Source organism: Ylistrum balloti, unplaced genomic scaffold, assembly GCF_031769215.1.
Source record: "Ylistrum balloti isolate Yb309-2 unplaced genomic scaffold, AGI_CSIRO_Ybal_v1 Utg370244, whole genome shotgun sequence".
In the NCBI taxonomy this organism is placed as follows: domain Eukaryota; kingdom Metazoa; phylum Mollusca; class Bivalvia; order Pectinida; family Pectinidae; genus Ylistrum; species Ylistrum balloti.
Window position 1 is genome coordinate 318,832 of NW_026782197.1, and position 16,525 is coordinate 335,356.

Sequence of the window (16,525 nt, forward strand, 5' to 3'; positions counted from 1 at the left end):
CCATATGCCCAGGAACCCAGCAAAAAGCAATACGAATGAAAATATTTTCGATATTTCTATTGCTAAGAGTTTGTAGAACAGAAAGAGAGTCTGAATGGACAACAGCTTTCATTACTTTGCTTCTTTTACTATATTCAAGGGCGAGGTAGATAGCTCGCGCTTCCGCTGAGAATATTGAGGCGTTGTTTGGTAGCCAGCATCCATAGGTTTCATCTTGTGTAACCATGGTAGCAGCAACCTTATTATTTTTTTAACCATCAGTATATAAATGTAGAAATGTTTCATATTTTAACTGCAATTTCGAGAAGGATGAACGAAAGGTGTAACTGTCTGTGTCTGATTTAACCATTTCATGAAGTGAAAAGTCAACTTCAGGTGAATTCATGACCCAGGGTGGAATTTCTATCGTTCAAAATGACTGAATTTGGTTAACATCAATATTTGTGTTTTGGTAAGATTTTCTCTCGGGTCTCGTTTTTCGTTTTTTCCCAGGTTTGGCGCCTTCTTGTGTACATGCGTATTCAAGATAATAAATAATATATATGATTGTAAAGTAACAAGAATCTTCTTCCAAATGGACAAAAATAGTATAGCTAGAGGTCATGATAAGAAAATCTTCAAAAAACGATGTCGTTTTGACGGAAGGAAGCATTTTTTCAGTCAGCGAGTAATTGACTTATGGAATAGTTTACCACAAACTGTTGTCGGTGCTAAATTTGTAATTGAATTTTAAATTATGTTAGATGAACATTGAAAAAATAACTGTTTGACACACGATCATTAACATGTATGTACTTTGTAGCCGTTAAACTTGATTGAACTTTGTTTTTATGACGCTTTGTAATGTACATGATATGGACACAGAGGCTGTGAAGCCTGCGTCCATTATTTATGCTATTAAATGCAATTCTAAATGCCGGACAGTCGGACCGATCCGGATAAAAAGAAAAAAAAACGTCGGACCTCATAAAAATGAGTAAAGGATAGAGCCAACAGAAATCCGCCTATAGCACAGTATTTGCGGAAATATAAATATATTCTTAGACAGAGCCCGCCTACAGAAAAACTTCTTGAGTACCGCATGATAGTGGCATTCAAGAGACCTAGATCTATCAGAGACCTTCTGATCAGAACCGATATCAACCAGAGCACGGTCCAACACGGGAGCGGACCATGTGGACAACAATGTAGGATTTGTAAATTCATGGTAGCGAACGTAGTATTTACCAGTAAATCTACAGGGGAAAGTTACAAGATTAGAAACCATATAACTTGCAAAAGTGTAAACGCCGTATACTTGATTACCTGTAAGATATGTGGGATCCAATACGTAGGTCAGACTTCTACTACTATTAATACCAGGATCCGAAACCATTTATATGATATTATACACGGGAATCAAGAGAAACCCGTAGCGCGGCATTTTACGTCGCCAGGTCACAATGCCGATGACGTTATAGTTACCGGCATAGTGACCGACGTCAACAACATCAACTGCCGTCTACGGACTGAAGAAAGCTGGATTAGGATCTTACGTACACGACAGCCGGAAGGCCTAAACTTGATATCATAATGCCGAACCTCAAGAAAATTCCACAGAAGCAGGTAACCAAAACCAAACCCACCAGATCCATAAGAATACCGTGTATTCTATGTGGTAAATCTTATGCCTCCATAAGGAATTTAAGAAGACATGTTAATGTGGCCCACGTGGCCATCAAAACCTGGTACAAATGTAAAATATGCAAAAAAACATTTGGCAGAGATGGTGATTACAAGAGACATATGAAGAATTTCCATTCAGGTTACTTCGCCGAACCTGAGGTTTACGAGGATAAAGTTAGACAGGAAGCGGTCAAACCAGACAGCAAAAGACCGTTCGAAGTACTCACCAAAAAACAACTGGAGAACGCTAAATTTAGAATACGGCCAGCAACCCAAATTAACATCACATCAGTATTGGAGGAAGCCATTGATTTATTGAAGCAGGACTTGGCTTTAAGCGATTCAGATAGCACGGCCTCGACCCCCAATTCATCCGAAGTGGAAGATGAGAAGCGCGTGAATTACCGGGAATTGAAGTACCAGTCAGAATCCATGTCAACGCTGTGCTTAGATGAGAATCAATGAACTGAGTTAATTGCTCATACTAACATTATTGTTTATAATTGTACAGATATAACCGTGAAGGATACTGACAGACATTATATGTTCATAATAATTTATAGAGTTATCGATCGTAATTAATCACGTCATAAGTAACAATGTAAATTTGCCCGCCCTAAGTATACTTTAGGGATATTTCTCAAGGTAATGTTGTCCTGATGAAGCCCAATTAGAAGGGCGAAACCGGTAGACCGATTACCTATAATAAATCTTTGAAGAACCCGCCTCCAGTCTGTTGGATTGATTCATACCTATTTAACCTCATAAAAATGTATCGGTCACGTCCGTCAGACTGACGTATTTCGGGAAGAGGCTCTCATCCTGCATCCATTAATCTTCTTTATAAATCAAATACTCGGTACACATAGCACACTAAGGTTTCCCAAATACAAACAGACGTCACAAATTAAGTGGTCCCTATGTCCTTCTTATCGAACAGTTGTAGGTTTACAACTGAACGTTGAATCCAAATGTTCCTCTTATAGTTTCCATGTTATTTTTGTGACAATACCATACAACTGCTTCTACATTGGAAGATTCAGGTGTTGACTTTTCTTGTCAGGTCAACGAGAAAAAGACTGTGTTGTTTGTACGGACATTAAGGAAAGACATCGTTCACGAACTACGTATAGTGTGCATCATCGTGGGGTCCATTCCTACTCTAGACAGCGACACGTATGTAATGAGGAGTGATGAGATATTCATGATTGCTTGGAAAACGGTAAACCAGTGAATTGTTAATCACAATAGAAGTGTGATCATTTCTGACGACGTCAAAGCTCCATGACATGTAAGAATACTTTTCTTAATGGAAATGCTGATGAAAACTATAACAAATTTGTTGAAAAGTTGTTACAAGCTGCAGCAAGGCACATACCCGAGAAGAAAATGATGGAGAAACGTTATAATCAACTACTGGATGGCAATATTTTGAAAGCAATTCACAGGTGCTGGAGAGGATTTATTGAGTCAAAAGATGAGAGGAAATATAAAGAATATACAAGAGCAAGAAATAAAATGAAATATTTAGTAAGAAAGGCCAAAAAAACATGGAACAGGCTATTACTGAGGAAGTAAAATCAAATCCTAAAAAATTCTGGAGGTATGCAAACTCTAAAACTAAAATTAAGTCAGGAATAGCTGAATTGCATGAGAAAGAAAATGGATGATTGAAAAATGTTGCAAAGAGTGACCAAGAGAAGGCGGATGCTTCAGTCAACTTTTTTACTAGTGTGCTTACAGTGGAACCAGATGGTGATATACCAAGACTTCCTGTCGGAGAATTAAAGGAATCATTCGTAGATAATGAAATAACAGAAGGGTGATAAACAATATGCAGCTAATTATAGGCCGGTGAGCTTAACCAGTGTAATATGAAAGCTGATGGAGAAAATAGTGAGAGCCTGAGTGATGGACCATCTTATCAACAATCATCTACTAAACTCGAAGCAATATGGCTTGATAAAAGGTAGATCAACCGTCCTTCAAGGTTATTGACCAATGGACAGAAATAGTAGATGAGGGTTGAAATGTGGATGTAGTCTACATGGAATTCATGAAGGCTTTCGACACTGTACCGCATAGAAGATTAATTTGGAAACTAGAGTCATATGGACTATCCGAGCAGACAAGGAATTGGATTGGTGGATTTCTGACCGGCAGGCGACAGCAGGTATCTGTTAACGGTGGAACTTCATGCTGGAGACCAGTTACAAGTGGTATACCACAGGGTAGTGTCATTGGACCAGCCTTATTTGTATTGTACATAAATGACCTACCGGAAACAGTCAGTTCAATTACAATATTATTTGCGGATGATACTAAGCTATACAGGGATTCCAGGAAAAACATGAATGTGCAGCAGGATTTGGATAGTCTCCAAGATTGGTCAGATATATGGTTGCTGAAATTTCACCCGGATAAATGTCATCAAATGAGAATTGGGAAAGACTCTAGTGTACCAAACTTGCACCAGTATAACGTTACTGATGGGATTAGAAGTCAAAGTCAACTACAAGTACACGACGAGGAAAAAGATCTAGGAATAATAGTAGATAACAAGTTAAATTTCAGACAACACATACAGACAGCAGTAAATAAAGCTAACAGAATGTTAGGCACAATAAGAAGGACTTTACATACCTGGATGAACGATTATTCTGTTTGCTATATATAAAGCGTTAGTTAGACCACATTTGGAGTATGGAGCTAGTATTTGGAACCCGCATCACATACAGGATATTAATTGATTAGAGAATGTACAAAGAAGGGCAACACAACGTTTACCAGGAATGAAAGATTTAACATATGATGAGAGAATGATAAGATTAAAATTGCCATCATTAAAATACAGACGGGACCGTGGGGACATGTTTGAGGTTTTCAAGATCTTGAGAGGATTGTATGACAACGAAGGATCTGCGAATTTGATCAGCAGAGTTCAGAATAAAAGAACAATAGGAAATTCTTACAGCCTGGGAAAAGCTAGATCACGTCTGGATCTCAGGAAGTTTTCTTTTTCTCAAAGGGTGGTAAGTGAATGGAACTCTCTACCAGAAGATATTGTGCAGGCGCCAACTTTGAACTCATTTCAAAATAGACTTGATAAATATTGGAAAAGTGCGGAGAGAACATATAACATCTTTATTCCAACCAGAAGTGACAATATTAAAACATTGGATTGTGATAAGGCTTCAGATTTGAACATGGAGGCATAATGCTTGCGTTAAGTAACTACTAAGCTTTACTAAGCTGAGCTATAAAACGTAATCTTTATCGTTACGTCATAATCCGACGTCATCAATTCAAAACGTTGACACCTTTGTCGTGGCAGTGAACGGGTTAATCGCCTCTGACGATCAAACAGCAGTTACCATTTCTTACGCCCTACCTGCAATTCTATGGTCATTCCTGTTTCTCCTGTGCCATGTAAACCTTAGTCAATCAAAGTAAGTAATGTCACGTTCTCACACCGGGGGTTGTGAATGACCATATAATTGCAGGTAGGGCGTAAGGAAATATAGCTGGAGGAGTGTACTGATCATATGGATAATGGACACTCAATCGATTGTATCTATATGGATTTTCAAAAAGCATTTGATACAGTGCCACACAAAAGACTTTAAGGTAAAATGGAGTCATATTGAATTGGCGACGGCAAGTTTCATTTCAAACAGGAAGCAAAGAGTCTCGTTAAAGGATCAATACTCGGACTGGACAGCCATTCCAGAATAACTGACCCACTTAGAAGAGGTTAAAACTACCTTGTGTCGCAGTGTCTGTTTCGACAAAATAAATATTTTACAACAACTTTCCTGTTCCTACAATTTGTTCTAGGTTTTGTCTGACAAAATTAATTACCTTGTTCACAACTAACACTTATATTTTTCAGAAGCGGATGGTATTATATTATAGTAAATAGACAATAATAAACGATTTTGCAATGTCGCTTTAGTTGTCTTTGATATTGTCAGTTGAAGCTCACAATGTTGTGGTGAGGTATGCATAAATCAAGTAATGTTTCGGTTGCTAAAAATACGTTACATGACAACAAAATACTTTTTTACAAGCCCTCTCTACGCTACTGTTTTCAAAACCTAATGCAACATTGTCGCCTTAGACGGTCTGACATCCGTAACGCCTAAAACTATAACCGGTGTTTCTATATTTTCTGGATTTGTTGCTAAATAACTTCACTAAAATCACTCGTTATACATCACTTACGATCGCCATTGCGTTTATTTTAAAACAAGGTTTGTCAAACACGTTCTGCTGATCAATATATACAACACATTGCAATGTCGCATTTAAGGGCCTGACATCCGTAACGGCTTTAAATTGAATATAAAACTACAGAGTGCAAACGTTTTGCATATATTTGAGTTAAAGTTAAGTAAAGTTTTAAAAAAACACGAAACTGACCTAATATTATTTGTTATGATCTGTGAAATGGAAATAACAATGCTGAAATCTGACTTCCGTAACGTCTGACATCTGTAACAGAAATTTGTTGAAGCCGTATCGGGGTTCCGCCGGGCATGTAATCCGGGTATAATAATTTTAATGAAACACCGGTGAAGTATAGAAGCGGGAATGCTGCAAACACATGGTCCGATGAGCGAATACACAAGATAAAATGGAAAGGTAAGTATTTTTTTCAATCAAAATTAACTCATCCAGTGTACCGAGGAACATATAACTGCTTTTTGTTAATAACAGCCCATCTAAATTATTATTTAACAACACTTTATTAAGTGGGATAATGAAACTGCACAATTCTCCGGTGTCGGGCAAATAAAATGCACCCCAAAAACTGGTCTTTTGTCGTTACGGAGGTCAGAGAAAAATGTCCTAATGTACTTAGTCTTCCTTTCATGATTTACCGATACCTCTAATAGCCATTATATGTATATTTTCAAGGACGGAAACAAATATTCTATGTAAAATGTAAAAGCATTTGATACCCATTACACATTTATGTTATCAAAATGCGATACGGTGGTTGGTTTGCAATTTTTTTATTTTTGAAGTTTAATGAAACATTTATCACCGATGTTATAATTTGGTAACTGTAGTTCTACACAAGTGTTAATTAATGAAGTATTGATATAATTGTCCAATTAAAATTCCCACGTGAAAGATATTGCGATGAATTGTTTGAAAAACATACGTTACGGAGGTCAGGGAATGCCGTTACGGAGGTCATGATCAGAAAACACTGTCAGGGAGCAGTAATTACGGCCCCACATTGAGATGTGGGTGCCCTATAGTAATCACCCTGTCCGTCCGTCTGTACGGACGTACGTCCGTCCGTCCGGCCGACCGTCTGTCTGTCCGTCCAAACTTGGTTTCCATCAATTTTCTCAAAAACTAATTGGCCCAGAGATATTACACTTCACATAATGATAGAATATGATGTCTAGATGTGCATTAACATATTTTTTATTTGATCCGATTTTCAAAATGGCCGCCATAGCAACACTTAGCAACAACAACAAGCACACAACGGGGCCATTTCTGACTCTAGCAATAATTATGTGGTTTATTAAATACTCAAATGTATAATATCCATTAGATTTTTGTGTATTTATGTGCTTATATCTATATCTTTACTGATTACCATTAACGAATGCCGAGCGACAAAGGCGCGAAAAACAGAAAGCAAAAAATGAGGAGGACTTCCTTAAAAAAGAAGCAAAAAGAAAAAAAGAGAAATATATTCCCGTTGAATGTCTAGGGGCTACGCTCTTAAAAAACGTCGAGAAGATGGACGTAAGAGGTCGAAAAGGAGTTATGACAAACTAAAAGATACACTTGCAAGAGAGGATGACGAAGTAGGTGCTGGAGAAAAGCTAATAGTCAAACTACCATCGACTTCTAAAAACAAAGGACTACGTAAAAGATACAAAAGATCGCTCCGACAGGCATACCGCTCAAACAATGAATTGAAAGTAAAGAATCAAGAATTACACAGAGCAAATAAGAGATTACAGAAACGTCTTGAGAGAATTAAAAAGAAGTTTGTGGACAGTAGCGATTCTCATGATGATAGCGATTACGTTGACAGCATCAACGAGAACCATTCAGTGGATATAACAATGACTCCAAATTCTAAAACGAAACATGAAATGAAGTCGTTGAACCTAGAAAAAATAACTAACGGAAAGCGCCAAACTAAAGTTAGGAGAAAACTGGCATTTATCAGCAAAAAGTTTTTGCTTGCGAACACTATGGCTTCAGAAATAAAGGAAAGTGTAACGGGGAAAAAGAAGAAAATAGATTCTGTTAAAAAATCATGGAAAGGAATAGCAGGAAAGTACAGATGCACAGCAATCATGGGAAAGGCTTTAGGGGTTAGCCGGAGGAAGGTGAGGGTACTTGGTACAGCAAGAAAAACAAGAACCGGGACAAAGCAATTACGTGAGAAAGTTGTTGCGTTTCTTGAGAGAGAAGATAATTGCTGTGTTATGCCTGGCAAAAGGGACACAAAAACGTCAGGAAAAGTGAAAAAACAGAAACACATTTTATGCGACTATATGAAAAATCTCTACGAAAAGTTCAGAATGGAGAATCCGAGGATAAAGATATCGCAATCGGTTATGTATTCGTTTCGCCCATCTCACATTATGCTTGCAAATTTTGCATCAAGGAAAACTTGTCTGTGTTCTAAACACCAAAATATGGCTTTACAATTAAGAGCACTCAGCGCAGCGGGAATACAATGTTCGAAAAACCCAGACGAATGCATCAAAACGAATGATGATTTGCTATCCAAAATAAGGGAATCGGATGTAACTGAAATAACATACAAAACATGGAACAGGGTACAGGACGGTGATAAACATAGACACAAGGAAGTAGAAGAAACGGAAAAGAAGGACGATTTCTTAGGCAAAATGAAGACCGATCTCAGCGAATTTAAAGATCACATAGAAAGAGTAAAACATCAATACAGCGAACTTTAAAAACTTAGAGAAAACCTCCCCCAAAAGCGTGCAGTGGTATGGATGGATGGACTTCGCAGAAAACTTCCAGTGCTCTTCAGTTGAAGAAGTTCAATCTGCCTATTGGAACATTGCGATGGTTAGCCTACACACAATGGGGGTATACTTTCCGGATAATCAGCAAGACAACGCCAAATCCATGCAAAGTTACGTCGCAATTTCCGATGTTCTGTGCCACAACGCAACTGCCTTTTATGCTATACTGTTGAAGGTTATTCCTAAGATAAAGGAACTTGTTACAGACCTTGAAACCATACATTACCTGACAGATTCTCCAACCAGTCAGTACAGAAACAAAACAATATTTCAATTCATTTCACAGCATAAAGAGGAATTTGGCGTCAATGCACGATGGAACTACCTGGAAAGTGGTCATGGGAAAGGGCCGTGTGACGGCCTAGGAGCTAGTGTAAAAAGAGCTGCTGGTGACGCCATAAAACAAGGCAGATCTTCTATCCAAAATGCGGATGACTTTTTCAAATAGTCAAAATCTGCTGTGAATGCGGCAGTAAAGTGTTGTACGTTCTCTACACGCAGTCAGACTACGACGAAGCCCAGGCACTACTCTCCCAACGTCCAACTGCACGTGCAGTCCCAGGAACTTTTAAAGTTGTCATATCTACCAATGGAAGTGTATACCAGGAACATATCTTGCTATTGTGACCAATGTCTAGCGGACGTTGTCTCAACCTCATGTGACGGTTACACAAAACACAATCTTGCTCCAGTAAAAAACAGAAATCAAACATCGACGGTCCATGTAGTGACAAATCAAGAAACGACTACCAAAGAAACAAACGACAAACCAACAAAGGAAACAGAACATACAGAAACTGGAACTAACGAACCTAAAGAAGCCGATGTAGTCATGGACGAGCAAGACCTACCAGGGGGGTCTACAAAGAATGGTGAACATGATGGCGACTTGGCAGTTGAAATTTCAATAGACGACTGGGTTGCTGCCATTTACAACACAACATGGTACATTGGTCAGGTCATCGAAGTAGATGAAAACGACGGCGATGTTCTTGTTGACTTTCTGGAGAAATCTGGCAGAGTATCAACCACGTTCAAAAAGCCTTCCAAACCGGATCAAATATGGATTGAAAAGCAGAATATTTTGCATATTCTGTGCACGCCGCCAGTCCTCGTTGGCAGTCGCGGGAGCTCGCTAAAAATTCATGATGTCCACTCTTCGCCGGGTTGTTGCCACACCATTACCCGGTTGTCATTTCCAATTTTAACCTTGCACTCATCACTGTAGATGATAGAACTCCAGTGGTCATTCACAGTTTTGTTTCTGTACAGTTTACACCAGGCCATACGTTTTTTAATATTGGCATCACGAATCCTGATGTTCTTCCGAACAACACACTTCTGGAAATTTTCCTCGTACAATTTTCTTTGTACAGACCGTTTGGATACAGTCTCTGGTCTATTTTCATTTAAAATATTTGTAATTTCTTGTAATGACTTCCTTCTTTGATTTTTCACAACCCGACAAAGATTCCGAGTATCACGGGTAACCTGATCGGTTGGCTTTCTCCGTTGACCTCGCTCACCAAATCGCTGAATAATGCGATAAACCGTCGACAGAGGATGTCCAGTTTGCCTAGCAATATCTTTCCTTGATATTCCTCCTTTAAATAATTCGCAGATGACGTTTCTTTCTGCCAAAGTCGTTTCTCTTCGTTTTTTAGCCATGATGTTTTGACAGGCACGTTGTGAACAAACAGACGACTGCAAACTTCCGGTGACGTTACATCATGAACTCTGACCTCTATATTACATTGATGCGAGAGAAGAGCGATAAATCGTACTTACCTGCTGAGAAATAAACCCCCCGAACACGTACCTCCAACACGGAAGGGAAATAGCGTCCCAAAAATTATACTCACTTTTGTCACGGTTCTGTACTTCAATATGACCTGGATCGCCTTTCAGCTTGGAGTGAAAAATGGTTATTGAAATTTCATCCTCAAAAATGTAAATTTTTGCGCATTGGCAGGCAAAGTGGAGACAGAAAATATTATTTAAACAACAAAGAATTACAGGAAGTCTACCAAGAAAAAGATATAGGAATAATTGTAGACAATTCTTTATCATTTGATGAAGACATAAGTACACAGGTCAAAAAGGCAAACTCTTTGTTTGCACTTATAAGGAGAACGTTTCGATTTCTCAATGAACATAACTTCCCATTATTGTACAAGACAATAGTAAGGGTTCATCTGCAGCATTCTATTACTGTATGACATCCATATAAAGTCAAACATATAGATATGATCGAGGCAGTGCAACGGAGAGCAACAAAACAATTATCATGATTTAAGGAACTGACTTATTCGGAAAGACTGAAACGCCTAAAATTACCAACATTGGCATTCAGGAGGATTCATGGGGATATGATTGAAGTCTTCAAAATTACGAACAATTTTTGTGATAGTAACGCTGCTGGTTTCCTTAAATTGTGGATCGACAAAGTTCACATTCAGCGAACAAGGGGTCACTCCAAAAAACTTTACATGCGGCACTGTAAACTTGACATCAGGAAACATTCTTTTTCTTTGCGTGTGGTCGAAATATGGAACAATCTTTCGGAGTATATTGTATCGGTACCAACAGTTAACTCTTTCAAAAATAGATTAGATGAACACTGGGCAAATCAAGAACTGGTATATAATTATAAAGCAGAAATTCTGTAGTTCCTGGATCTGACGTCTCAAATGTCAATAATTATAAACATTATCATTGTATCACTGAGACCGGTATAGAGGATCGTAACGATCCTGCACTGATAGTAAACTAAACAAAACTAATAGCTGCTGTTTGATCGTCAAAGGTGATTGATTAACATTGATTCTTTTGTTAACTTATTGAATGGTCTCTCGTTTTAGTTTCCAGGGATAATTGATACATGTTGCATATTCATCAATGCATGCATGCCATGATGTTGTACACTCTCTGAGCACAGCCCGTATTTTCTGTTGAAAATCTTGTCTTATCCAGTGCTTTATGTTTCCAGTTATTCCATACCCCTCTTATTTCATGGGGAACTATATCAAATGTTCTCTCTCTCTCTCGAGTCGAGTGTGTCAATAAAAACATGGCAACATAATCACAATTCAAGATCCAATTCCATCAAACTATGGTAAAATATCAACAAAATTTGCACGGAGATTCCTGAAAAAGTACTAGGAGAATAAGACCGAGAGTCCGGAAGAATAAGCGTCTTCTGCTTCATCGACGACGCCATGTATACCTTGGTTAATCCAAGTAAGTAATGTCATGTTCTCAAATTAACGGAAGCAACAGGCAAACTAACGAGCATCAAATACGTACAGCTTTATGTCGCGCAAAGAAATTAAATATTTCTCAATGAGGTCATTATGGCGACCATAAAACTTCCCAATACTTTCTATCAACTTGCAACTTTTGAACCCTTGTGTTTCGAGTTTGTCAGTCAGTTGATGACTTTTTGCACAAAAATCTTGATAATGGGAACATGCCCTTGAATATCGAATCATGTAAAAAAAAAACATAAGTTTGATATGCAGGGATATTGCTATCCAGAAATGGAAAACTTACCATTGGCAATTTGAAATATAAAGCTACCAACGCTGACTTTCATGAGCATTAGGGGAGACATGATAGACCTGTACAAAATAACAAGTCAAGTTTATTACAATACATGTTTTAATGCTATCAAACTACAAAATGCAGCTGATCGCTACAGTGGCATATGACACAATAAAATATTACCTTTGATAAACCGCTAGGAACAATAAATCACACCCGATTCACGTAGATGTGTGGCATTGACAGTTTACAGTTGAGGATAAGGTATTTTTTCTAATTCATGTAGTTCATTATATAAAATGGTTTTGGAATCCAATGAAATAACATCTACGTGAATCTAACGAAACATCAGGTCTTAGTAGATTTCATCACCATCGTCCTCGTAGTCATCCTCATCATCCCAGCGTCCTCTGATATGTCTGTAGAACACTGGTATGTCAGTGATAAAGAAGAGTACAAGAATCACCCCGAGGAAGATATTACTTACTAATCCAATATTTACCGCACTTTGACGGCCATCATAAACGCTAATGAGCGTTCTTGCGTGTCGATTTGTACTGGTCTTTATCACCATGAGATCTGCCTTGAGTTGTTGCAGTTTTTCTTGAAGTTCAGTGGGTGTGTATGTTATCGTCTGATTATTGTAATTTAAGCACTCTGCGCCCGCCGTTGTTTGGGAAGCGATAGTTGAAGTTGATACAAATGTCGTTTGTTGTGTGGTTGTCGGCTGTGTCGTTTGTGCGGTTGTCATGGTCATGGTTTGAGTAGACGGAGTTGATGCAGCAACTGTTGTCAGGGCAAGACAAGTTGTAGTTGTTGCTACCGATGTTGATGTTGATGTTTCGCCATTAACAGCAACTGCAGGAGACAGAATCCGAAGTTATATTTTTTTTATCGTGAAACGATCATCTTAAACCTCAAAACCACGGGGCTTGGGGATAACGATAAAATATCTGATAGTTTTTGTCTTCCTTATCAAGCAAACATTGCTGTTATGATATTGGATTTATTATGTAAAAATGCAGACTAGAAGGTTTAGTATATTTGGTCACAATGCGCCTTAACGATGCGTTACCGTTTCAAATTGCTTCCAGCTTTTAATTGACAAAGATATCAGTTTACTGCTTTTTGTTTTCTATTAAAATATTATTTGTTTGCTTTTATTTTTTGACTTTTTTATATTGAAGTTTTGAAAATAAATCTATATGAAAAAATAGACTGCCGACATGTCTACAAAGCTGCAGTTTAAACTTAAAATCGATGATAGGACGATAACACAAGTTCAACTGTAAACATCAAACGGAGTTTCTCCGAAGACTACATGGAAAACAAGACCAGGGTACTTTTATAGTTTCCACCTTCATAGCGCCATGTAAATCTAGATCAATTCAATTAACATCACTTTTGGAAATGATGACTGCTATACAGCGATCTTCTACCAGACATACTTGCGAGCAGCAAACACATTTAACATAGTATCAATATCTTGACGATAAAGGTGAAAATACAATAATTTACATTACAGATTTTTTTTCTGAAACAAACATTTGTATGTTCCACGCAATAAAAAAAACAAACAGCACTAACAGTCCCTATAATCTTCATTAATCTGCATCTCCCGAAACATAACCAGTGGCTGCGAAAATTATGTTAGAAAAGTTCCTGGAACATCGAAAAAATAAATCTATAATTTTCAAATTATAGGATTTGGGAAAACATTATTAATGTTAAGAAATAGTAAATCCCAATCATACGAAAAATATCCCCTTTAAAGTGTAGGTGCGTTATGAATAAAACTAGTGTTATTACAATGGAGACTAAATTTCCATCTATACTATAGCTGTGTGATGTTGGTTTACATAAAAATGTTTAGTCTAGTGGACGAGCGAGGAAAATTATCGCAGCATGTTAACGTATTCTTAATTAAAATTAAAACCCGAGTTCGATGAACCTACGGCGAAATATGAAGAAGTATGACTCCTGAATAGCGGATAATAAACAAGGAGTTCCTGAAAGGTAACCTCCTATGATTGGTTAGTATTTTTTTTCGTCATGTTCAGCATAGTAATCATACACGTGTTTGTCTTTATTTTATTTCATGGTATCCCGTTAACGTAAATTTCCTATACAGTTTTGTATATTTTAACAATGGAAACGACATGGGTTTCTTTTGGGAATCTTCTTTTTTTGTAGAAATTAATGTAAAAGCCAAGTTTTGCTTTCTCCACCTTGTTAGAGGAAATAATGTATTTAAATTTTTGCGCCAATCGTTCAGCATATCATAATAAAGCTTGGTACATGATAGTAGACAGATATAATTGCTCATATCTAATATATTTCAATCGTATGTTTAAGTTCTGTTACTCGGGTAATCAATAAAACAAATGTAGACATTCCTTTCAACTCAAACAGTGTTTATATATATGCAAGCCCCTTTTCACAACTTAAAGTCAAAGACTTTGTAAACACGAATGTTGCTATTGATAGTTATACATCAATATCATTTAAATTCAATATAGGCCAGTCTTTGCAAACAGATCGATATATTGAACTCGAAATTAATCTGGTTATCAGGTATAACGTATTATTTCATTCCAGATCATGAAGGCAAGGAAACGTTTACTTTAAAAACGATACCATTGTTGTCCAATATTTAATTTTGTTTTTATGTTAAACGTTCTGAACAGGTCAATTACAAATTAGCCAACAACTTGCTCTGAATGCTTAGATACGACGTCGTCACATTTGTTTTTACTTGAAAGGTTATTGAACTATCAAAATACATACCATGATTATAATACAAACTTTGTTGTATAAAAATTGTGAAATAAGCTTATATTGATCACTCTTGTTGGCACGGGTGGAAGCACGTGGTCACGCATGTGACCCTATACCCTTTCCACACTCGTTCAGAAATCGAACAATGGACAGCTAGGTGGAAGACGAATGGAAAATTCATACTTCATAATGTTATGGTTAAAAGGCACTTCTCAAATAGAGGAAAACATTCATTTATGAAAAAAATTCATGCATGCAAGCAGAGAACGGATACAGCTTTATCTCGGGTATTTCTCAACTGATTTGACAAAATGTACATGTCGAATGTCGCTGATAAAGTAGAAGATGCTTTCGAAAGACCAGGTCTTATTTTCACCTTGCCAAATTGCAACTGTTTTTGTTTAAATGTTTATTTTCTTAATAGTTAACGCTCGTTTCAATCATTGTAAAATTTAATTAAAAGATTCTGTTCACATGTCAGTCTTTTCTTGTTTGTGAAATACACTTTAAAGAAGTTATAAAAATGACCAAGATTATTTACCGTTTCCACATCGTTTGATGTGGATATTCAGGCCCAATCTGACCGTTGTGTTCTCGGCTCTATCTGCCAGGTATTTGTCATCAGTGAAGTATAGGTAACATACATTGGTGTTACTGCTGTTTGTCACTACAAACCAACAGTCGAGGTCACCAATTGAAGATGTTTGACACGCCTCCAAGCAAGTTGCTAAATTTGTTGATTCCATCTTTGTAAAAATGTTTTGAACATCCGGGATGTCGCTACTGTCAGGCCCCCTCGTGAAAGTTTTGTCCGTTACTGTTTCAAAGCCACATGTACCTGTTGCATATAATAAATAACCATACATGTTCATACTCCAGGTGAAGTAGGTTAAACACTGGAACACAAAGGAAATACAAAATTTTATTCGTACATATAGAAAATAATAACCAATGTGACTAACTGAAAGGTTGAACAATACATGTTAGCGAGACACGAGAGTAAAAATTGATGTAAACTAGAAGGAAGATCATGTTTGGTCAAAATCTAAAATCAGTTTGGGAGGTGCACTTATCTCGAAATTACATACATTTCACAAGGTTTATATTTCCATTTATTGCGTAATATTGAAAGAAGTTAAGATACTTCCTTTTTTGGGATTGTTTGCTTGATATATTTATATCGACAACTGCCATGCTCTTGTAATGACCCTCGATAATTTTCTTTTTCTCTTTTAATAATATTGAACTCCCTTCAAGATAACATTTTTTCACTCAAGGGAGTCGCCCGCCAATAAAACCTACATAAAAAGTTTGAAAAAGATACATCATGTACATTCCAATATCTACTGATAACAGACTATTATAGTCAAAATCCAGGATGGTTGGCTGTCAGTCCAAAACTCAACATGGCATACATAGGCATTAAGGTAACCTACAATTGAAATCTTGAGAACAATACATTCCGTAATTGCCTGTCAGCCAATATGTTTTCCGATCAG

General features: G+C 37.3%; 1 protein-coding gene across 1 annotated transcript; it reads right to left on the reverse strand.

The window, feature by feature from the left end:
* Nucleotides 1-12,603: 12,603 nt before the first annotated feature.
* Nucleotides 12,604-15,772, reverse strand: LOC132552344 (uncharacterized). Its single transcript, XM_060216502.1, has 2 exons — nucleotides 15,568-15,772; nucleotides 12,604-13,106 (listed from the first exon to the last, which is right to left on the reverse strand). The coding sequence occupies exons 1-2, from the start codon at nucleotides 15,770-15,772 to the stop codon at nucleotides 12,604-12,606; spliced, it is 708 nt and encodes a 235-aa protein (XP_060072485.1).
* Nucleotides 15,773-16,525: the final 753 nt, after the last annotated feature.

Coding starts and splice junctions, on each gene's coding strand:
- LOC132552344 (XM_060216502.1), bottom strand. CDS start 15,772: ATGGAATCAACAAATTTAGCAACTTGCTTGGAGGCGTGTCAAACATCT. Junction 13,107..15,567: donor CATCAAACGATGTGGAAACG/GTAAATAATCTT, acceptor TGTCTCCTGCAG/TTGCTGTTAATGGCGAAACA.